The 24,941-nt window shown below is 42.7% G+C and overlaps 1 protein-coding gene across 2 annotated transcripts in view; it reads left to right on the forward strand.

Annotated features, from left to right (window-relative positions):
* The first annotated feature begins 284 nt into the window (after nucleotides 1-284).
* The window catches only part of MRAP2 (melanocortin 2 receptor accessory protein 2), a 52,510-nt gene continuing 27,853 nt past the window's right edge, over nucleotides 285-24,941 (forward strand). Inside the window, exons 1-2 of one of the 2 annotated variants that reach the window (XM_049896590.1) lie at nucleotides 285-449; nucleotides 20,664-20,797. In XM_049896590.1, the coding sequence (XP_049752547.1) occupies nucleotides 20,671-20,797 (127 nt within the window). In that variant the 5' untranslated portion in view covers nucleotides 285-449; nucleotides 20,664-20,670. The remainder of the gene's footprint in view (nucleotides 450-20,663; nucleotides 20,798-24,941) is intronic. The other variant, XM_049896580.1, reaches the window with a different exon arrangement.

A 24,941-nucleotide genomic window follows, 5' to 3' on the forward strand; every position in this document is an offset into this window, starting at 1 on the left:
GCCACGGCCTTACTGAACTTAAACCCACTGCTGAGAAGTCTTCATAAACCTGGATTCATATTGCCCATTCCATCTCCCTGTGCTCATGACCTCCTGTTACCCAAAGCTGGCCAGGAGGACCCACTGCGGAACCTTGAAGGGCAGAGAATTTTCTCAGATTTCTTTTCCCTTTCCTGGGGCAGGCCCTTACTGGAACTCTGAGGAATAGCGTGAGCAGGAAAGAGTTCTGCAAGGCTCACCTCCTCTTCGCCTCGGCGGCCTCCATCTCGGGAGGCGCCTCCCCGCCCTGCAGCCCCTGCGCCCCGCGCCTCCGCTGCGCTTCGGGAGCGCGCGTCTCCGCCGCACCGCCGCGCCAGGAGCGACCAGGCGGCCAAAAGAGAAGGTGGCCCTCGCGCACCTCGGAGGAGTCGCGACGGGGGTCGAGTCCGCCGGCCGGGGCGCGCTAACCGGTAACAGCTGGCGGGACGGGGCTACAGGGGCAAGCAAAACCGGGGTGCAGCGGACGGGGCGCTGGGCGCGTCGGGCTCCGGAGGCGGTAGTATGGCTCGCTTGGGCTTGGGGTGGTTTTAGTTTGGGCGTGTTTTGGAGGATGGCGTGTGAGGGAGAGAACTGGGATTTGAGGGTTCCCAGGTAGCGAGTGTGGACCCCGTGGAGAACACTCAAGTTTAAAACCTTTCTGCAGCTCGTTGATGTTCCTGTGTCCCGCCGGAGGGCGTCAAAAAAGGCTGGAAGCGGAGGCGCCTGGGGCTTGGGTGGGCTTCCACCCCTGCGCTCGGCCCCAGGGGTTGGGTTACATTTCCTGCCCATGAGGAAACTTTCCTGCCCTTGGCCTTCCTGCTACCTCGGTGTTCCACAACTGGGAGAGCCCTTTCGGGCGGGGTGGCGGAGGGCCTGCACCTCCGAGAGAAATGCCCAGTCCCCTGGCCCCCGGGTGCGCGCTCCCTGCGATGGACAGGGGTCTCAGAAAGAACCCTGGCGTAAAAAAAAAAAAAAAATAGCGGTTGTTAATTCATTTTGTTTGGACCAAGGAGCTTGCCCGCAGCGCACCTCACTGATTGGAGGGAAACTATGGCTTTATTCCTCCACCCCATGTCCATCTTTTCTGTGTTATTGAGGAAGGAAAGAATAGCCTCATTAGGGACTTCCTGAGGTTTTGTGGCTTCTACAGTATTTAAACCTTGGGGTTTCAGCGTCCATGCTACTCCAGGGAGGATAAGAGAACTCCCAAATATAAATTCTCATTAAAACCCTAAAGGTAAGTAGTAGTATGTCCAGTTGACGGATGAAGGAAAGTCTCTTGAGATAGTAAATAAGTTTTCCAGGTTGACTTCCTCAGTTATTAGTAGGGAGTTGGGATCTGGAAACTAGGTCTGTGAGTACGATGTCTTAGGCACAGCACATGGGGTGCATCACCAAGAATGGTTGCAGGAAAGTGGCTGGGCCTGCAAGGATAAGGGAGAGACAGAAAGAGAAGACAGACACCACCATGAGCTGGGATATCCACAACAAGGAGTTTGTTCTGATCAGGGAGATCACCTGGTTTTTATGGGTTTAAGGTGATGTTAACAGGTGATAAGAGAAGGCAGAATTGCACCCAGTTTCTTTTCAAAATAAGAAGGGCAGCTCAAATGTCTTTAAAAGGGCCTTGAAGCCTGAAACTGGACTGGATTGTTCAAAGACCGAATGACAGTCATCTTAGAGAGATGACAGAGTGGGTGGACACCTTTGAGTAGGCATGAGAGATGAAAGCAGAACTGACTTTTTGAAAGAGGGGAGCGTGGAATCCTGGCAGCATTCCAGGACAAATTCTTTAAAAAAGATAGCTCAAGACCACCTAGGAAAGAATTTACAAAGACAATTTATGCCAAACGAACTTCTTTCCCTTTTCTGATCATCTCCTGGGCTGTAGATGGGAGAATGCCATAGCCCGTGTTTTTCAAATGAAGCGTTATGACTCATTAAAGTAACGATAAAGTAACATTATCAGTTTAGTGAATTGCAACCAGCATTAAAAAAAAAAAAAATGAAATTCAATAGAAGGGAAGAGCGCATTGCATCTACAAGGATAAGTGTTGTTTTGTAAAATGTGTGTGTGTGTGTGTGTGTGTGTGGTATTCTGGTTATCCTGTGCCTCTGCCTGGATGTGCATACCTGTCCCCAGCTACCCTCACTCATCCTTCCAGGCAAATCCCATTCTGCTCACAGTGGTGGTCACCTTCTTTATCTTGCAAATTACATCATAAGTACATTCTGGCAAGTATAGGCTTCCACCTCCCCATTTCTCTAGGCCCCAGAGTCTGAGATATTTTGCCAGTCAGAACTCATTTCTGAATCCTTTATTTTTGACATTTTAATGTTTTTGGTGTGCCAGCAACTTGGCTAGGTGCTTTCTAATGCGCAGTCTCCTGCAGTCCTCACAGCAAGGTGGCTGTTATTATTCCCAAAAGTGGGGAGCTGCAGATAAGCAGACTCTCCCCATTAGTGGGCAGTAGACAGTGTGTACTGCCTTTGTGGAGGCATTTTACAAAGCCTTACATTATTATTTTTTTTTTTTACATTATACCTAAAGGTGAAGAGGGGGAGAAGGTGCAACCTGTCTTTGTCCCTGCTTTCATCTTGGTGTCATTCATCTAGAAAAGGGCAGAGGTGGACATTTGTCAGAGTTGAAGCAACTATGGGTAATTTATGAGACCCATTTTTTATCTGGATAAGAGATGTAATACTAGAATGTTGGTCTTACAGTACAGTTAATAATTGTGCATTTAGGTCTAAAGAGTCAATTAAAACACTAGAGACTAGTGCCACTGAGCAGCAGTTCATGTAAAAGAAAAAACCTGGTGGTTTCGTTGAACCAGCCCTGAATGAACCACAGGGTAAAGTAGCTACTCAAAAGCAGACTTGGGTTGCATTGATGATGACATGCCTTTTTTTTTTTTTTTTTTTAACATAGGGCTCATTATGTGCTAGGCACAGTTATGGGTGCTTTGCAGATTCAACCCTTGCAATGATTCCAGGTGGTAGGGACTATCATTTTCATCATTCCCATTTAACAGAAGGGGGTTTTATATCTCCAAAAGCCCCTTCGAATGCTCAAATTCCTCAATTTTCTTAGCTATATAAGAATAAAAATGCACTTTAAAAATAATTGGAAATTGACAGTTGTCTTAGTTATCTAGTGCTGCTGTAACAGAAATACCACAAGTTGATGCCTTTAACAAACAGAAATTTATTTTCTCACAGTTTAGGAGGCTAGAAGTCTGAATTCAGGGTGCCACCCCCAAGGGAAGGCTTTCTCTCTCTGTTGGCTCTGGGGGAAGGTCCTTGTCATCAACCTTTCCCTAGTTCAGGAGCTTCTCCTCACAGGAACCCTGACCCATTAACATAACTGCCTCTAATCCTGCCTCATTAACTTCATAGAGGTAGAATTTATAATGCATAAGAAAATAACATCAGATGACAAAATGTTGGATAATCGCACAATACTGAGAATCATGGCCTCACCAACTTGACATATGTTTTTGGAGGACACAATTCAATCCGTGACAACAGTGTATCTTAAACAAACCAGCTGCCATTGAGTTAACTTCAACTCATGGTGACCCCATGTATGTCAGAATAGGGTTTCCAGTACTCCATAGGGTTTTCAATGGCTGATTTTTCAGAAGTAGATCCCCAGGCCTTTTGGCTAGCAGCTGAGTGGTTAACGGTTTACACCACCCAGGGACTCCATCCTAAACACTGGAAGTGTTAAACACTGTAGGTATATTTAAGGAAGTGTTAAACACAGAAGGTTTCATATGTATATATGAATACATACATATATATAACCAAAAGGCTGGAGATTCGAGTCCACCCAGAGCACTTTAGAAGCAAGGCCTGAAGATCTGTTTTCCAAAAAAAACAAAAAAATCACCCATTGAAAACCCTACAGAGCACAGTTCTACTCTGACACACATGGTATTGCCATGAGTTGGAATCAAATGATAGCAACTGGAAATACATACATACATGCATACACATACATATATATATGTAAATGTACATAATAGAGTGCTAAATGAAAGTTTTGACTGAGGCACCACGTTCAAGTTATGTGAAATTCCAGAGGGAAGTGCTGGACTCCCCAGTGGAAATTTCAAAGTAAGTACATAACGTGTGAACCTCTTGACCACATCAAGAATATGAGGGTTGAGAGAGGATGCCTTGTTGAAAAGATTTCTTTGGAGAGGTCTGTCGCCACATCTTCATCCAAAACCCATTGAATGGGCGGGGGCTTTCAGGGCACTCTGAGGAGAGTTTGTTTGTTTGTTTGTTTCCTGCATCTGGGTTTCAGATGGTGGGCTGGGCAGTGTCAAAAGGCTGTGCACTAAGATCACCTACCTTCCCCCAGTTAGTCAGGGCAAAGGATGCTGGAGGATTTCTTGGGGACCAGGTGGGGCCATGTGAGAGAGAAGGTTGGCCTGGGACCACTCTAAGTTTGTCCCATGGGCGAGGGCATCTTAGCAGATAGCTTCTGGATATCCAGGAAGTACGGGGGAAACAAGCAGTCAGCTGAAGGAAAATGCTTATGATCAAAGCAACCATAGAGAGTGTGTGTGAAGGTAGTCAAAATATTGTCAGCTGAGATGAGACCTTCCCTGTCCCTTATCTCTCTGTCCTTCTGCTTTGATGTTGGAGGGGTGAGAAACTGGCCAGCAACTGGCGATATAGTAGAAAAGAAAAAAGAGGTTATCTTAGTTATCTAGTGTTGCTATAACAGAAATACCACAAGTAGATGGCTTTAACAAATTTATTTTCTCACAGCTTAGGAGTCTAGAAGTCCGAATGCAGTGTGCTGGCTCTAGGGGAAGGCATTCTGTCTCTATCAGCTCTCGGGCGAGGTCCTTGTTCCTTGGTTCCTTAGTGATCTTCATGTGGTATGGCATCTGTCTTCTCAGTGGCATCACTGGCGGGGGGGGTGTTGGGGTTCAGACCGTACCCAGTGACACTTTTGGAGGGGGTGACACCAAAATGACTGTCTATAAATTTTTGTGCAGTGTTTCAACAGAAATTTATTATTTTTTTAATAAAAATATCTCTAGATTGGACTGGACTCTAAGACAGAAAATGATACTGGTGAGGAGTGAGCTTCTTGGCTCAAGTAGATACATAAGGCTATGTGGGCAGTTCCTGTCTGGAGGCAAGATAAGAAGGCAGAGGGGGACAGGAGCTGGTTGAATGGACATAAGGAATACGGGGTGGAGTGGAGGAATGTGCTGTCTTATTAGGGGAAGAGCAGCTAGGAGTACATAGCAAGGTGTGTGTAAGTTTTTGTATGAGTAACTGACTTGATTTGTAATCTTTCACTAAAGCCACAATTAAAAAAAAAAATCTGTGTAGATATAACAACAAAAACATTTTTGTAAGCCCATTTTACATGTATCAATATACCTACAAGGCTGAAACTCTATGCTAATTTACCTTTTGAACGTTCTGATGCGCTCAGTCTGGTCGGAGCTATCGTTATTACCCAGTGACAATGCTGCTTTGAATCACGTGGTTTCGTCTGCACGCACCACAAGCACGAAGCTGTTGTTTTCGTTGCTGCTGGTGTTTTTATAGTCATTGATTTTGTCAAATTTTCTGGCGTTTTAGCCACAATGTTGTGGTAATTAGTGTTTGTGAACCAATACCAATGACTTTTTTGAGAAAAAAGTAGTAATTAAAGGAAAAGGAGTGATATATGGGAATTACAATTTCTGAGTAACATTAGTACAGAAACATTATCAAGGATTCTGTATGGTCTGGTATGGAAGGCAGTCCATGGGGGGAGGTGACACCATGAGTTACAGCATTGGGTGACACCAACTCTAGTGACCACTGTATCTTCCTTCCTTCATCTCTGCTTCCTCTCTTCCTTGCTCAGTCTACTTCTTTGATATCTCAAAAGAGATTGCCTCAAGACACAACCTATACAAACGCTGTCTAATTACCATAACAAAGAAAACCCATTCCCAAATGAGATTATAACCTCAGGTATATTTAAAACAAACAAACATTCCGACCCATAGAGACCCTATAGGACAGAGTAGAACTGCCCTGTAGGGTTTCCAAGGAGTGGCTGATGGATTCGAACTGCTGGCCTTTTGGTTAGCAGCTGAATGCTTAACTACCACAGGTATAGGGGTTAGGATTTACAACACATATGTTTTGGGGACACAATTTAATCCATAATAGAGGTCAATCCACGTACTCCCACCGCTGCAGGACACCAGCATGGAGCAGGCCCTGGTTGAGGGTAGGGCAGAAGATTTAATCTTAAAACCAGGTTGGATTTTTTTTTTTAATTTTCTAAGACTGGACATTTTAATTCTGTTTGAGACTTAAAGTGGTGGTGTGAGCACAAAAGACATGGGATCTGCTCAAGTTTTTACTTGAGGGCAGGAAGATAACGCCATTGAATATGTTTTAAGGGACAGTGGAAGGCTAAAATAAAATTGTCCTTTGACTAGGTCCTGTGAATTGTGCTAGTTCAGAGCTTGGGCTGTATATGCTTGGATTGAAATGGTAGAGAGCAGCAATCCGTTTGCTTGATGTTGTGTTTACTTCTGACAAAGGGCTGGAGCATTTAGGTTTGCCAAGAGTGCAAAGAGTCAAGCTTCGGAAGACCAGCTCATCAAATAAAAACACAATAAATACTTGGAGAAAAAATCCTCACAAAATTATCAAGGTGCTCGAGTATACATTAGTCTGTTCATAGTGGAAAACACCAGCTTTCTTACATGATTATCCCCTTTAGGTTATGACTTATCTTTAGACATTAGCGTAAGAAACATGAAGGGAAAAAGTTATTTTTGTGAGGAAGTCTAGGCTTATGGGATATGTTCAAGGTTTTATTTTGAGCACTGATAACCGGACACTGTGACCGTGTTATTGTTGGCTTTTTTCAGCGTGCAGAGTATTTTTTTTTTTCCCAGACTGGAGTATGAGAAGTGCTTAGTCCTTTTGGAAAGAGGGGAAAGTATCCATTTTTTGCTTTTACTTTCTTGCCAGCTTTGAAGGTGCCCAGTCAACCAAGAAACAACAGTTAGGAGATGAGTGATGAGTTGTTGTAAATGCTACTATCTTCCTAAATCCTTTGTGTAGGTTGTTCCAAGGAATATAATTCTGCCTTGTGTGAAAATAAAAAAGAAAAGAACAATTTAAGATGAACATTTGGAAACTATCATTTAAACCAACATCATATTCTTATCAGGGCTGCTTTAAAATTTCTCTTAAATTCTCTCAGTGGAAGAGGAAAGTTAACCCGTATTTCTGGGTGTCTAAAGCAGAGACCAAGAGGCAGTCGTTCAGACAGAACAAGAGGATACTGCATGGTTTAAAGTCAGGAAGGGTGTGCGTCAGGGTTGTATCCTTTCTCCATACCTGTTCAATTTGTATGCTGAGCAAATAATCTGAGAAGCTGAAGTATGTGAAGAAGAATGTGGCATCAGGATTGGAGGAAGACTCGTTAACAACCTGTTAGGCACAACCTTACTTCCTGAAAGTGAAGAGGGCTTGAAGCATTTACTGATGAAGGTCAAAGGTCACAGCCTTGAGTATGGATTACACCTCAACATAAAGAAAACAAAAATCCTCACAACTGGACCAATAAGCAACATTATGATAAACGGAGAAAAGACTAAAGTTTTCAAGGATTTCATTTTACTTGGATCCACTATCAACAGCCGTGGAGCAGCAGTCAAGAAATCAAAAGACGCATTGCACTGGGCATATCTGCTGCAAAAGACCTCTTTAAGGTGTTGAAAACCAAAGATGTCACCTTGAAGACTAAGGTGTGCCTGACCCAAGCCACAGTGTTTTCAGTCGCCTTATATGCATGCAAAAGCTGGATGATGAATAAGGAAGACTGAAGAAGAATCAACACCTTTGAATTATGGTGTTTGTGAAGAATATTGAATATGCCACGGACTGACAAAAGAATGAACAAATCTGCCTGGGAAGAAGTAAAACCAGAATGTTCCTTAGAAGCAAGGGTGGTGAAACTATGTCTCAAATACTTTAGGCATGTTATCAGGCAGGATCAGTCCCTGGAGAAAGACATCATGCTTGGTAAAGTAGAGGTCAGTGAAAAAGAGGAAGACCCTCTATGAAATGGATTGACATAGTAGCTGTAACAACGGGCTGAAGCATAACAACGATTGTAAGGATGGTGTAGGACCGGGCACTGTTTTGTTCTATTGTACATGGGTTCGCTATGACTCGATGAACTGACTCGATGGCACCTAACAACAACAATAACAGAACAGAAGTCAAGACAGCCAGAAGCAAGTATATGTTTATCTTATTCGGTATTTACAGTTTACTCTGTAGCATGTTGTTGTTAATTGCTGTCAGGTCGGCTCTGAATCATGGCAACTTTACGTATAACAGAACCGTCTTCATGATCATTGGTGTGTTTGAGTCCATCACTGTGGCTGTTGTGTCACACCATCCCATTGAGGATTTCCCTCGTTTTCACTGAGCCTCTACTTTACCAACCAGGATGTCCTTTTCTAGCAATTTATCCTTCCTGATGACATATCTGTCATCTGTAGCATATCTTTATGACATCCTGATGACATATTTGTCACATATCTGTGCTTGTTTAACTAAAAAAATAATTCTCTAAGTATTCTAGTGTCATCTGTGCCCTAAGGAGATGAACCAGTTGTGTCCTGAGGCTTTGCAGGGCCATTTGGCCACCCTCAGTCCTAAGCAAGGGGGTTTCTGTTTTCCACCCCTTACTTTGCAAAGCCCCTCCCTCTCTATTTTTTGGCAGGGCCCCTCCCTGAAAGTTGAGGTGTCAGTGGAGTGCCTGGAGCCTGCATTGCCCTCGCCCCACCAAGCTCTGGTTTAATTGTAAACAGGGATTGTACTAAGGTGGCAGTGGGTGGGGAGGTGGAGGAACTAGAAAGGACACGCACCCTGGTTTAAGAGCTACAGACCTAGGAGGGTAAGATCATCATTAGGAAGTTTAGATTTTCTGCTGTTTCTGTATCAGGCTCTTAAATAAGCCACTGCTTTAGTTTCAATATTCTTTTCTGTGGAGCAGAGATTGAAATACCTAGTTCCTCTCCTCTTTGCTTGCTTGTCAAAAGAATGATTCAGCTCAGAACTGTAAGAACGGTGTGTACTTCCTGGAGACAGATAACCATGAGCAATAAATACAAAGTAGGCTTGTTTGGCAAATCATCCTCAAAGTGATTTAAGATATTGCCAGTCTCACTTTTCTTGGTTTTATTGTGCCAAGGACTTCAGAAACGCCATTGATTAAAATTTAAAGGGTGATTAATTTCCTAGTACTGTTAAAATGGTCTCATTTTAAAGTTTTAATTCACCTGGCATGGTGTTTTATAATAGGAGCTATAAATCAATATGAGGGCTCAGTGAGAGGCAAAGGCAGATTTTTAGGAAGTCTGCTTTATACTAAGGAGTTCCTGGGTAATGCAGACAGTTAAGTGCTTGGTTACTAACTAAAAAGTTAGCGGTTCGAATCCACCCAGAGGCATCTTGGAAGAAAGGCCTGGCGATCCACTTCCAAAAAGTCATAGCCATGGAAAATCCTATGGAGTACAGTTCTACTTTGACACACATGGAGTCTCGATGAGCCAGAGTTGACTTGATAGCACCTGGCTTGGTTTTTGGTTTGATTTATATTCTCTTTGATATTAAAATGAAAGATTCAGCTATGATGGGATTTGAGAGAAGGAGGCAGTCTTTGTGGGCTGAAATAGTTGGACAGGACTCCACAGAGGAGGCAGTGATTGAGCCCAGCACTAAAGGGTGGCACAAGTCTGGAGAGGAGTGAGATGGCAGTTCAGGTTGGCAGGGGGAATAGCATGGACAAAGACTCAGGGGCTTGTCTTTGAGGGCTTGGCCTCCTTCCTGAAGCTCCTACCACCAGCCCTCCCTTTCCTAATGACCCTGTTATGCCTGTTGTCTGTTTGTGTCAGCAGGCCTTTGCATTACCCTTTAACCTCTGTGTAGGTGTGTGCATTTGACAGGGTGAGGCTTGATAGGGGAGAGGATGGTTCCAAACACAAACATGGATTCTTTGAGGCCACAGGCCTCAACTCTTAAAAAAAAAAAAAAAGAATTTTTTTCAACTCTTAGGCCTCCATTAAATCTTTCGTAGTCAAGATCATAGTAAATGTTAAAAAAAGAAAAAAAAAACTTGCTGGGCTGAATTCATCCATACAAATTTTAGCATGTGCAAAACTAGTTAGTGTTCTTTTTGCTTGAAGGGCATGTTTATGAGAACATAATAAATGAATTTATTGAAGATGGCAAATAGTAGGATAGATTAATGGTGTTTTGAAAATGTCATTCTTTTCAAAAATATATTTGTTGTATAGTTATAGTAAAGCCAAGTCATTTTTTAATGTTTTTTTTTTTAGGTCAGTTTGTTGAATTAATTCATCAAAGAGAGCGTTGTTTTCCAAAACTTAATTTCAGCACCATTTCCGTATTATACTATACGAATACACACACACACACACACACACACGCACACAATTTTTACAGATAAACAGACCGTTGGGTCTGTGATGCAAATGAAAAGCAAGTTGGTATTTTCTTATCAAGTTCTGGAATCATGTGTCTGGAAGAAAATTTGACTGCATCCGTTTCGCTCCTTTGACTTCAGAAAGGGTGAGTGTTTAAACCACAGCAAGGACCTGTACCGTGAAGACGGGGAACAGAGGCAGTGGGGTGCAAACATGCATGGAAGTGGCCTACTTGCTGTGAAAACATTGACATCAGATTGCCAGACTGCCTTCATCATGAAATTATATCGTCCCTACTTGGAGGATGTTTACAATGACTTTTTTACTATAAAGTGATAATAATTGTTAATGATAGTTATTTTTTTAAAACCCTACTTGGCAAAATGAAAAATGTTGGCAAGCATATTTTGTTGTTATTGTTGTTAGCTGCCGTCTAATTGATTCCAGCTCACGGCGACCCCATGTGTGCAGAGGAGAACTGTTCCATAGAGTTTTCAAGGCTGTGGCCTTTCAGAAGCAGGTCACCAGGCCTGTCTTCTGAGGCGCCTCTGGGTGGGTTCAAACTGCCAACCTTTCAGCTCGTAGTCAAGTACTTAACCATTTGAGCCACACAGGGACTCCAAACCCTATTTTACAGGTCTGTAAAATCCAGCCGGTCTCCAGAGTACATTCCTAAGAAACTGAAGCCAGTTTAATGAGATTGAGGTGCATCCTCTTTGACATCAGAAAGCAACCGAGTTTAAATGTAGTCTGTGAATAGGATCTGAAAGCTTTGGAATGATAACTTATAATGGACTTCTGCCGAAATGAAAGAGGTGGTGTAATGCCAGGGACAACAGAAGGTGAAGCTTCTGAAAAGGAGGATTTGGGAAGCAGTCAGTGTGTTTTCCGGACCAGGCAGGGAGAGAGAGCCATGAGCTAGCACAAACATTCTCTTGGCTGCCTAGGACCGTCCCTACAAGGGCTCTTGAAAACAGCAAAGCTGAGCAGAATCCTTGAAGGTTGGCCATAGAAGAAGGACCTTCCTGGGGAGGGGTGCCTGGATATTCCAGCACCATCTTTTGTTCCGTGAAGTCCTCTTTTGCCTGGGGGGAGGTCTCAGTAATACCAACCTCCCCAGTGCGCTTGCCGAAGGGTTGCTGCTTTTAGGTAGTTCTTTGACTCAACTGTAGTACTTTTAAACCAACTTCTACTGAAGGCTTAGGGATAGAAAGAGCAAAATAGACAGTAATGCGAACTCAGAAAACCTGACTGTACTAGTGTAGTCTGCTTGGGATTCCCTTGGTACCATTAACATGCCTAGAATATTTTGAGGTCCAGACCAGGGAAAACCGGCCCGGAAAGAGGCAGAAGTTAAACCTCTGACTTTTCTGTGGTGGGAACCCCATCCTCCACCAAAAGAGTGGTCTCTCTTTGTGATTGCAGCAGACATCTGTGTTGGAATACAAGAAAACCAGCATAACGCGTGGCACACATGTAGCTGGTGGTTGGATAGGGGCTTCTTATATAACTTCCACATTCATCAGCTGATTTTCTGGTCTTAAATTTTGTTCACCATACTGTGCAATACAAGCGGTCTGGTCTGCTGTTCCTTATTGTAATTCAGCAAATTGATGCTCTGGTTATACATCAGTTTCCTACTCTTGATTAGTATGACTGCATTCATAGGGCCTTGTCATCTCTGTGAAAATCTAGCTTCCTGAATCTACGGAGCTGAGTCCAAGGCACAGCCATTCTCCTCACCTGGCCAGAGGCCGGGCACCTGGCACCTTCACTGCATACTTCAGAGTGATGCCTCCTCCCTTCTTGGAGATTTTACAGCTTCTTTCAGAAGTGTTTTATCTCTGGGAGGGCATGACATTTTTCTTGCTGTCCAACTGAAGCCTGTCTTATGATGGGAGAGCTCTGCTCTGAGGTTCAGCTTTGAGAAGGAGAGTGAAAAAAGATATTTTTTTTGTTTCTCAACATCACTTCTTTCATTTGATAAGAATTTATTGCATATCTGCATCTTAAGTTATCTAGCGCTGCTGTAACAAACACCACAAGTGGGTGGCTTTAACAAACAGAAGTTTATTTTCTCACAGTCTAATAGGCAAGAAGTCTGAATCCAGGGTGCCAGGTCCAGGGGAAGGGTTTCTCTCTCTGTCAGTTCTAGAGGAAGGTCCTTGTCATCAATCTTCCCCTGGTGAAGGAGTACCTCAGCTCAGGTACCCCGGGTCCAAAGGACAAGTTCAGAATAAAACCTGATCTTGTAGATTGAGTTCTGCCTCATTAGCATAACTGCCTCTAATTATGCCTCATTAACACCATAAAGATATGATTTACAACACATGGGAAAATCACATCAGTTGACAAAATGGTGGACAATCACACAGTCCTAAAAATCATGGAGTAGCCAAGTTGACACACATTTTTTGGGGGGGGACACAGTTCAATCCATAACATCTGCTGTGAAGCATTTATTGCGTATCTGCTGTGCGGGATGCTGTACGTACATTGGTGAGCAAAACAGAAGAGGTCCCTGCCCAGATGGTGCTGGCCAAGGAAGAGGCTAAAGGAAAGAGAAGGCTAAGAAAGGACTGGTTTATTCAGTCTTACCAGACTTTTACTATGGAATATTGGAAAGATCTAATATTTTGAAGATATCCAAAAATATCTCCAAAGATCCTCAAGGAAAGCATCGTGTCCCAGCACCTAGCAGTTCACACACCCAGCATTCACTGGACTGAACTGGGGACTACTAAAACCAAAACCAGCTGCTGCTGAGTCGACTCTGACTCGTGGAGATCACATGTGTGTCAGAGTAGAATTGTCCCCCATAGGGTTTTAAATGGCTGATTTTTCGGAAGTGGATCACCAGGCCTTTCTTCTGAGGTGCCTCTGGGTGGGCTGGAACCTCCAACCTTTTGGTTAGGAGCCGAACTCATTAACTGTTTGCACCACCCAGAGAGTACAGAGCCAGAAAAAACTAACTTTAAAAATCCTTTTCTAACCTGTTTACTACCAAAGAAGTCTCTAGGACATAACTGGAAGAGGTGGATTTATGAGCCCAAACAGTTTGTCCCCATTGAGCCATCAGCTGGTCGAGGACGGATGCTCACTTGTTAATTAAGCATGAGTTCCAAGTGTTGACTGTCTGCACAAAATATTACGTCCTGTTTCTGCTTTTGGAAGTTGTTATTCTGTTGGCATTGATTCAGATTTTAAGAAGGAGGAAGTCTTCAGACTTGAGAAAACTCTCTGTTCCGTTTCTTACTTCTGGAAACAAATTACTATTGTGCACCGAAGTGAAAATAAAAAGGGAGAAGACACATCCTGAATTTCTCTGTTAGCTGTCAGTCACCACATTTTTGAGGTCTGCTAGGTAACTGAGGACTTGATAGGAAATACTAGGGAATGGCATAAAACATTTGATATGTGTAGAAAAATCTGGGAAGTGTGTCAATTTGAGAAGAGAGTAGGAGCCCAGTGTGTGTGTGTGTGTGTGTGTGAGAGAGAGAGAGAGAGAGAGAGAAATCCATTCTGAATTGAGTGGCTAGAATGTCTGACTTCAAAAGTAAGATGTATGTTCAAGTCAAAGGATAGGAGGCAGGAATGGGAGAAGATTGTAAAAATCCTTGGAAAGACAGTCTTTTTGACTGGAGGAGATAAAAACCCACAGCTTATGAAAGAAGTTAAAAACCAACTTGAAATGAATTCACAGAAAAGGCATCTGTGAACTTGGGAATTAAAGTGACCAGTGCAAGCAGGAGGTGATGGTTCAGAGGGAAACTACAGAAAGAACTGAACCGGGGAATAAGGCTGTGTTAGCAATTTTTAAGCACTGCCCTGGGAGGAGACTACAAAGGCTTTGATTTTAGAGGGATGAAAGTGTTAGGAACATGACTGGGAAAGGAGTGATGGTTTGGGCAGGTGTCTGGGGACCTGTTAATCGCACTTTCTCTGGTTTGAGATCTTGTCTCCCCCTCCCCCGGTTCCTCTCCCCAGTCACTCATAGGTCCACCCAAAACAACAACAAAAAGTATGCTTCTGAGTTGCAGTCGCAATTTTTATTACTGCTTTTTTTTTTTTTGCAACGGTGCTTTCAGCTGCTCCAAAGAGCAATTCATCTCTGCTGCTCCAGGAAGGTTGTTTCAGGTATGTTTGCTCTCAGAGAAGTTCTTTTTAATGACTCTAATATTATGAAGAACTTAGACACAAAGAAAATCTCGGGCAGGGATGCTCAGGAGCAAATGCACCGAGGGCAGCTGCCCTGCCTTGCTCCGCATTTCCTGTGTTTCTTGTGCTCCAGGGTGAGCAGCTGCCAGCTCTTCAGCAGCCCCGTGACTAAGCTTTGGTGTGAATGCCTCTCTCACTCACTGCACGGTGTTATGACCCAGGCTTTCCTTACTGTGGTGAGATTATCAGGCCCTGGGGACTGTTACCCAGACATGTGGGCAGTTGCAAAACAGACAGTTCTAGCTTAAGTGTCTGCAAAACTCAGAAAGTCAGCCCTGGGCTTTGAAAATGGGCATTCTACAAAATCTTGTCTTACTGCCTTTTATTTGTTGTTTTTTCTAGTACATTTGATGGCTAAAACTGATTAATTGGAGTCTTGGATGAAAAAATAGTGCCTTATGGACTCTTTTCTAAGGCACTAGGTGTCTGCTGTAAAGGAGGGGCCCAAGGTTCAGGGCTCTGTCCTGCAAACCTGTCTTTGGGATTCAAGAGGGAGAAGCCAGTGAAAACACAAGCCTCCTCTTTTATATGAAGGCTATTAAAATGGTGGCTGCTTGGGGAGAGGCTGTTTCGCGTTTCAGTCGCATCCCAGGAGAACCTCAGATAGGCTGACTCTTGTTATTTGCTCACACTTGTCTCCAGGTGTTTGTCAGGGCTTTGCTACTCCCTTTTTGGGGTCTGTACCAAAGGCACAGGGCTTTCCACTTTCAGGACCTTGGCTCATGTAACTTTCATTATCCTTTGATCTTTACCCATCCTTAAGTGCTTCCACTTATATGAAAGGTAATAGTGTAAGGGATAAAAAAAGGAGTAGAAAAAAAAAAACCCCAAACTTTCTTTATGGTAGGTATCAGTTGCCATCAAGTTAATCCTGACTTGTGGCAACCCCATGTGCGTCTGTGATGGTTAAGGTTGTGTGTCAACTTGGCTGGGTCATGATTCTCAGTGGTTTGGCAGTTATGTAATGATGTAGTTAGCCTCCATTTTGTGATATATTGTAATCATTTTCATGATGTGCTTTGATGTGATCAGCCAATCAGTTGTAAAGGGAGTTTCCTTGGAGGTGTGGCCTGCATCCAATATAAATGGACGTTCTGGCAAAGCTTGCCGGCTTTTACTTGCTCTGGATCCTGGATCTGGCCTATCATCATCTGACCTCTGGTTTTTGGGACTTGAGCCGGTGGCCTGCTGTATAGCCTGCCAATCTTGGGACTCATTGGCCTCTGCAACTTTGTGAGCCAGCAGCCTGCTGTCTTCCCTGCTGATCTTGGGTTCATGGCCTCTGCAGCCCATGAGCCATTTCCTTGAGATAAGTCTCTGTGTGTGCGTATATATACATGTACATATATGTATGAGTGTATATGAAGCCCTAGTGCCTCAGTGGTTAAGAGTTTGGCTGCTAACCAAAAGGTTGGCAGTTTGAATCCGCCAGCTGCTCCTTGGAAACTCTATGGGGCACAGTTCTCTGTCCAGTAGGGTCACTATGAGTCAGAATTGACTCAATGGCAATGGGTTTGGTTTTTTAAAATTTATTTATTTATTTATTTATTTTATATGTATACACACATATGCTTCACTGGTTTTGCTTTTCTAGAGAACCCAGCCTAAGACGGTGTCAGAGTAGAATTGTGCTCCATGGGGTTTTCAATGGCTGATTTTTTGGAAGTAGATCACCAGGCTTTTCTTATGAGGTACCTCTGAATGATCTTGAACCACCATCCTTTCTGTTAGCTGCCAAGTATGTTAACTGTTTGCTCCACCCAGGGACTCCTTATGATAGGTAAGCAGTTGATATTACTTGATATTTGACTCTTTTACAGACAAACTTTATTTGCTAGTCCCTGACCAGCCTGGGAGGGCGGCACTGAGTGTGTCTGTCTGACTGGCCTTAGCAGCCATAAACAGGGATCACACCGTATACAGATGTGGGGAATTTATGCCGGGAGAGCTGCCCTTGGACTTGTGATGTGCTGCATAGACAAGAATAGAAAACACTTTCCCATCTTTATTTTCCTCATTATTTTATGTCTTTTCCCTTTTTTACCTGTTATCTATTTTGAAGCCAGATGAATCCTAGTTTCTCCTTATGCTCTGCTTATTATATGGGCTATAATGTTGATTACCAATAAAAATGATATGATAAAACCAGACTTCACTTATTGTCCTTAAAAAATAAAAAGAGAGAGGCGGAAATTATTACCATTTTTTGACTTGGTCGAACAGCATGAATCCTAAGTTGTAAATGTTGACCTTTATGATTTTTCAACCATCTAAATGAATCCTTTTTAATGTATTTTATATTACAATTTTACCTGTTTATCTGAAGCACATAGATTAATAAACTACATAGTAAATTTGATAGGAATAGTCTGAGAGGGGAGTTAGTGTGGTATCTGAAGAATAAATCTAGGCTTTTCTGTCCCAGATCAGTGTATCTTAGCTCATAATGATAGTGCTACCCAAAACCAAACCAAACCCACTGCTGTCGAGTTGATTCCGACTCATAGTGTGTGGCAGATCCTATAGGACATGTGTATGCAGATGACCCTATAGGACAGAGTAGAGCTACCCCATAGAGTTTCCAAGGAGTGTCTGGTGGATTCGAACTGCCGACCTTTTGGTTAGCAGCCGAGCTCTTAACTGCTGTGCCACTAGGACTCCAAAGATTGTGCTAAAAACTGAAAAAAAACAAACCCATTGCTGTCGAGTTGATTCCAACTCATAGCTTCCCTGTAGGACAAAGTAGAACTGCCCCATAGGGTTTCCAAGGAGCAGGTGGTGGATTTGAACTGTCGTCCTTTTGGTTAGCAGCTGAGCTCCTGGCTAACCATCTTTCACGCAACATTTCATTTAATCCTTACAGCAAGTCCATGAAGTAGGTACTGTTACCATCTTCATTTTTCCAGTGGGAAAACTGGAACTCAGATAATTTTTTTTTATGGTTCTAGATTTTTTTTAGAGCAAGGGTTCTGATGAGCTCTGGTGGTGCAGTGGTTAAAGTGTTCAGCTGGTAACCAAAAGGTCAACTGTTTGAACCCAGTACCTGCTCCTCAGGAGGAAGATGTGACAGTCTACTTCTGCAAAGATTTACAGCCTTGGAAACCCTATAGGGTCGCTATGAGTCAGAATAAACTTGATGGTAGTGGGTTTTTTTTTTTGGTTAAAGCAGGGTTTGGCAAACATTTTCTGTGAAGTGCTTCTTAGTAAATAGTTTAGGCTTTGCACTCAACTCTGCTGTTGCTAACACTAAAGTGGCCATTGTTGTTGCTGTTAGTGGCTTTCCAGTTGACCCTGACTCATGGTGATCCTGTGCACAACAGAACAAAATACTGCCCAGTTCTGCACCATCCCCAATAAATTGAAATATTGTTTGAGCCCCATGATCAGTTGCAGATCAAACTATTGTGATTTATAGAATTTTCACTGACCAATTTTTGGAAGCAGATCACCAGACCTTTCTTCCTAGTCTGTCTTAGTCTGGAAGCTCCCATGAAACCTGTTCAGCATCAACAACATGGAAGTACCACTGACAGACAATATATAAACAAATGAGGGTGACTGTTCCAATAAAACATTGTTTACGGACACTAAATTTGAATTTCATATAATTTCCTAGTGTCACAAAATATTACTATTCTTTTTTTTAACCATTTGAAAATATAAAAAATATCCTTCACTCAGATGAACTATACAAAAACAGGTGGTGGGCTTAATTTGGCCTGTGGGCTGTAGTTTGATGACCCCTGATCTAGATGGTAAGAGTATGCAGGGAAGGAGGGATAGGGTAGAATGGGGGTGGTAGGAAGATCCCACCCACCAGAGGGAACAAGGTGTGTGCAAGTGGCAGAGAACAAGAGTGTCTGAGGAGCTGTAATAGATGCAAGTACAATTTGATGGGGCATGAGGCAGAATGGCTCAAGATCAGAGGAGACAGGACCTAATCATGACCTTGTTTGCCATTTTGAGATTTTGGACTTTGTCCTTAGAGCAATGAAAGCCATTAGAAGTATTAAGCAAAGGAGTGACAAGTGCAATTTGTCTTTTTAAAGGATCACTGGCTGAAGTGTGGAGAATGGATTGCAGGGGTCAGAGTAGAAGCAGAAAAACCATTTTGGAGGCTTGAGGAGTGGGCCAGGTAGATGATGATGGTATCCACTAGACAGAGCCATTCCTGATGACAGTGTTTTCAAGCTGTCATGATGACACTTGTTTTGCAGATGAGGAAATGTGGTTTGGAGAGATTAAGTGTCTTGACTAACAATATAGCAAGTGGAGGTAGAGCAAAAATTAAAACCCTGGTCTTCTGACCAAAACCAATGCTATTTCCTATGTGTTTTGAAATTCTTAACATTCCCAAAGGAAAATTATGTTGATCCTAATCTGCAACATTTATCTCTGACCCGTACAACTAAAGAGCTGCTCCTCTGATGGTATTTCTTTGATTTGAGTTGTTAATTTTCTTTTCCTGAGGAAATGTATTTCATGGCTGAGAAAAAAATAATCTCTTTTTCAAAATGGAAAGGGCAAAGATGATACTGTGGTCTTATGTATTTTTTTGTGTGCTGGGGATAGAAAGGTAACTGAACACTTACAGAAAGTAAATGTCAGCTCTTCTTATAATAATCTGTGTAGCTTTATGTCCCAAATGAGAATTGGCATCTTCATTTCTACCTTTGGAGGAGTGATTTGTCTGACTGGCTGCTCAGGGTTGTACAACTCTGGATTCAAACACCTGGATGCCAAGGGGTTAGATTCTCTTTCTTTGGGGTCCAAGGCTGAGGATGGAGGAAGAAGGGATGAGGGAGGCTGAGATGCCTGCCTTGGGACAGGGTGCTGATGGTGGTGATTTTACCTCGGTTTTCCTGGGATTGTGCCCTTGAGGAGCTGGTGGGAGATTCTGATTGGTGGTGGGAAAAGAGGAATTCTGGAAACTATGGGGAAGGGGCAGTGGTGGTGTCTGCTCAATGAATCTTGGTTTCAGCTGCTATTTCATTTATATGATCCCTATATTACTGTTATTTGTTAATTTGTCTCCCTTTCCCCATTATAAAGAAAGGCCTGTGGAGTCCTGTTCTGTGTCAGGTGTCTTTGCGTACCCCATAGTGTCTTGCACACAGTAGATGCTCAGTATTGAACAGTGGCTCTGTTGAATTGTCACCTTTGGCATTTGTACTACATAGTGCAGCTTCTTTTTCCAAAGAAGTCATAATTTTCTTGTTTAAAATAATCACAGGTCACAAAGAAGGTATTTGGAAAATCCTGAAAACATGATAAATTTCAGAATAAGCACTGGACAAGATGCAGACTTCTATTGAGGGTCTTCAGCATGCAACCCTCATTATGTAACTCTTGTTGCCCACTTCTCGTTTCTCTGCCCCATTTCATTAGACTTGGGTTGCACGTCTTTATTGTTGCATAGGTGGTGCTCAAGGAGTATATACTGAAGTAGTTTATTTCTGATACTGACTTTATTGATTCTTTGTAGGTTCTTTACATTCTCATGCAGGTATAAATTGTGAGGCTAAAGTTGTAAGCTCAGAGATTTTGATGTACTCTCTCCCTCCTTCCCTTCTTTATTTGAGTTGCCTTGAATTGGAATTGACTTGATGGCAATGAGTATGGTTTTAGTTTATGTGCCAGGCACTGGTTTAAGTCCTGGGGGGCAACAACAACAAAAGGCATGGTGTCTGATCTCAAATACGTTCCAGTCTAATAGATAGAAAAAAAGGAATAATGGCCACATGGTATGAGGTAAGACCAATGTGTGCGCGGCTGATGAGGGCCTCTCCCTGATGTAGTGGATGGGACTACCCTGGGGCCTTTGCCTGCTGAACTGGTGAATGTGGCTGGAGCAATTAGAGCAACCATGAGTTTTGGATGAATCAACAGGTTCTGCCCTTTCTTTCTCTATTTGTGCAGGGTAGAGATGTCTGTCCAGAGGTTAATTTCTAACAGAACCTCCCAACAGTCTGCATCTAATTCTGATTACACCTGGGAATATGAGTATTATGAAATTGGACCAGTTTCCTTTGAAGGACTGAAGGCCCATAAATGTAAGTCTTATACAATTCCAGATTGTGAGCACAAAACGTATTTGCTTTTATCCCTGAAATCTCCAGTGACTTATTCTCCTTCTTGCAGAAATCTATCCTCTACCTGTTCTTGTTGTTGTTAAGTGCTGTCGGTTTGTCATACTGTGCATGCTTGTGTGTTGCAGGAAGCTATGCCACCGGTATTCAAATACCAGTAGGGTCACCCATGGCGGACAGGTTTCAGCTGAGCTTCCAGACTAAGACAGACTAGGAATAAGGAGATATTCTGTTGTTTCTGAATGTGTATCAATGGCACTGTAAAAGCTTTAGGTGCTTAGTAGGTCCAAAGTAATGGGATGGATTAGTAAATATCAAAGAGATTAGAATTGGTGATACAAATGCAGCAAAGGAAATGCTTCTATTTCAAAGGTCACTGTCAGTCGGAACCGACTTGATGCACCTAACAACAACAACAAATTACTTAAATTGTTTAGTCTTTTTTTATTTCTGGATAACAGGTAAGGACATTGCTTGTTATGAATTATAGTAGAAATCAATGTGCCTAGAAATATTGCCATATATTCCTGTGGTTCAGAGCTCGGCTGCCAACCAAAAGGTCAGCAGTTCAAATCCACCAGCCACTCCTTGCAAACCCTATGGGGCAGTTCTACTCTGTCTTACAGGGTGGCTATGAGTTGGAATGGACTTGACAGCAACCGGGTTTAGTGTGGGCTTTTACAGCTTGGTGATGCAAACTCTATTTTTGTGTCAGTCTACTCCTGTTTCTTTTCCTTAGTTTCAGGGATACAAAAGACAGAGCTGCTGCCGTACTTGTGGTTAGTACGTTTCCAGAGACAGTTAAGAAAAATATTTTAAGAGCACATTTTAGAAATGATTTTAGCTGGAAAAAGTTCCTGCAAAATATATGTCGAAAAGTGACATATCACATACTTACTTTACTTACTATACAATTAGTAAGGGGGTGATTTTGTTAGTTTTAGCATTTATATCATGAAAAAAACAAAAATGCCAGAGTGCATACTTACTGTTCTGGTATAAGAGATCTGATAAAAGTAGAGACCCTTAGCTTCAGGAACATGACAGTATATGAGACACATAAAACAACAACAACAATAACAACATAAAACTCAGACATACAGGAAAATGAAAAGATCAAGTCAACTATTGCAATGCGTACATTGGTGCAGTCTCTTCCATTTGAAAATGCTGTGATTCTGAGCTTCAAGTACGTCTTCTTGTTTTGCTGAGCAAAATATCAAGCCAATTAAGTGCAATTTCAAAACAATAGAAGTAAGACATTTCAGGGGAAAGCCCTTACAGTTGGTAGGTATGAACATAATAGTTATCTTCATTTGCTTTGTCTGTTATGAATAATATTTGGCCACAGTAGTTACATTTTAATGTTAGATTAAGTTTCTCTACCTGTTGAAATTAAGATTCTTAACTTCAAAGTGTCATTCATCTGAGAAACAACCTCTGATGGTCATTGCAGATTCTCCTTTTGCCCTCATTTCGAATCGTGTATTAAATCTTACTGTGTATCAGAAATGGACACATATATGACATACATTTGGCACTAGCAGAGTGGAAATTCACTCATTCATTCAGCACATATTTATTGAGCAACTGTTGTATACAGTAGCATTTTAAGCACTGGAGATGCAATAGTGAACAGAAAACACAAAAGTACCCCTTCTTATAAAGCTTGCATTCTAGTGGGAGAGACAGTTAACAAGTTAAATAAACAAACTATGTCAGATGGTGATTAAAAGAGGAAAAATACAGGCTGAAATGGAGATTAGAGTGTGGAAGTCAAAGTAGAGAGTGGCCATGGAAGGCCATACTGATAAATAGAGTTTCGAGCAAAGACCTGAAGGAAGTGAGGAGGTGAGCTATAAGATAGCTGGGGGAAGAATATTCCAGAAAAGGATCTATGGCAAGAGTAAGCTGGAACATTCAAAGACAGTGAAGAGGCCAGCATGGCCCAGGTGAAGGACTGAGAGGCAGAGCAGTAGGAGACAAAGTAGTGGGGCCCAGATTACGGGGGACTTAGAGTCATCCTAAGGATGTTGATTTCTACTCTAAAAAGTCATCTTAGGGTTTTGAGCAGAGGAGTGGGATCTAGCATAGGTTTAAAAAGGACCATACTGCAGCTGGATTGTGAAGTAGACTGAAGGGAATGAAATTGGAAACATAGACCTGTCAGGCGCCTATTGCCCTAGGCCAGACAAGTTATGATGGTGGCTTGGACCAGAGTGGGGGCAGTGGAGTGATGAGAAATGCATACGTTATAGGTATATTTTGAAGGTAAATCTGACAGAATTTATCAATGAGTTGGCTATGGAGTGTAAGAAAGAGAAGAGTTAAGGATGATTTGAAGCTTTGTTACCTGAGTGATGGAGGATAGAATTGCCATTAAATAAGATGGGGAAGAAAATGGGAGAAGGAGATTTTGGAGAATTACATCAGGAGCTCAGTTTTGGACCTGTTAAGTTTGAGATGCCTATCAGACATCCAAGAGGACAAGGGAGGAGAGGTGTGGGATGATGGTGTAGGTTTGAGAGTCATCCGCATATAAATGGTATTCAAAGTCAGGAGGGTGGATGAGTGAGTATAGATAGAAAACTGAAGAGGTCCAAGAACTGAGCCCTGGGTATGCTTAAAAAAAAAAAAAAACCCAAACCCATTGCTGTGGAGTCGATTCCAACTCATAGTGATGCTATAGGACGGAGTGGAACTGCTCCATAGGGTTTCCAAGGAGCAGCTGTTGGATTTGAACTGCTGACCTCTTGGTTAGCAGCCTGAGCTCTTAACCACTGTGCCACCAGGGCCCCAAGCCATGGGCATGCTAGCATGTAGAAACTGGGGCTAAGGGAGAGGTTGAGGAGGGAGCAGCAAAGGAGTCTGAGAAGGAATGGACAGAGAGGAAGAACACCAGGCAATTGTGGTTTCCTGGAAACCAAGTGAAGAAAGGGTTTCAAGGATGAGAGAATCATTTGTGTCAAATGCTGCTGTTAGGTCAAGTTAGTTGAGGACTGACACTTGATCGTTGGATTTACAATGTAGAAGTAACTGGCAATCTTTTTAAAAGCTGTGTTAGTAAAGTATTGGGGGATGAAGGACTGATGGACTTGGTTCAAGAAAAAATGGGAGAAAAAGAATCGAAGACATTACATATAGACATATCTTTTGAGTTTTACTACAAAGGAAGGGAAAGAAATAGCTCAGTTCTGAAGGGCCCCGCTGGATGAGAGAGGGAGTACTTAGAGAGAAAGAAGCAAAAGCCAATGAGTCAGTGAATGGACATTCATACATTCTAGCAGGATTGCTCTGGCTGCTGACTTGAGATAAGATTAAAAGAACATCCTCTTATTCTGAGTTGTCAATGGTGGCCAAATTCCATGTTTTTTTCATGTGCCACTTTGCAGGTAATGCCGGGTACACCCATGGATAAGTCAGCAAGAAGCTAAGTCATCAGGACAGGAAGCAGAGCTAGAGCTTGCAAAGGCTTGGAGTAAGATGTATTGTCAGGAGCACAATAGAGACAAGTCCTGGAACATCACTCTTGGTTCTTTGCCAAGAATTCATACCACGAAACTGACCCTACTGCCTTAGGAACCAGAAATGGTGTGAGGACAGTCCTGGCTCTTGTGCCCCGAACTCTCTTTCAAATGGAGTATTAGTCCTGGTTTTTCACACGGCCATGAAATGGATAAAGGTCATAGTTTATTCTCAGGAAGTGAAGTGGGATGGGCTGGTTTGTTTTAGTCCTACCCTAGAGTGGAAAAGATAATACAGGAAGCAAAAGATCATGCCAGTGAAAAACGTGCAGCTGCTAGCTTTCTGCTCCCTGGTTTTATTAAAGGTCAGGTTATTTTATTATGACACATTCCATTTGGAATTTCCCTGGGCCGCTTGTCTCTTAGTAGCTCAGTTCATAGCCAGAACAGGCTGTGGCTGCCTTGCTTTGTTAGGAACCCCTTCGGAAGGCTTCTCTAGGTTTCCTTAACCATCTAGCTTCATTGCACCCCACTGTGGGCAAACCTCTCTTCTGACTTCTTTCCAGGAAAGGGTGCTTTGGGGAAGACCAGGAACTCTGCTTTGCTCCTTTCGATGCAGTGTGAATGCCCATGAAACTCAGCAT

This window comes from Elephas maximus, chromosome 1, assembly GCF_024166365.1.
Source record: "Elephas maximus indicus isolate mEleMax1 chromosome 1, mEleMax1 primary haplotype, whole genome shotgun sequence".
Classification (NCBI taxonomy): Eukaryota; Metazoa; Chordata; class Mammalia; order Proboscidea; family Elephantidae; genus Elephas; species Elephas maximus.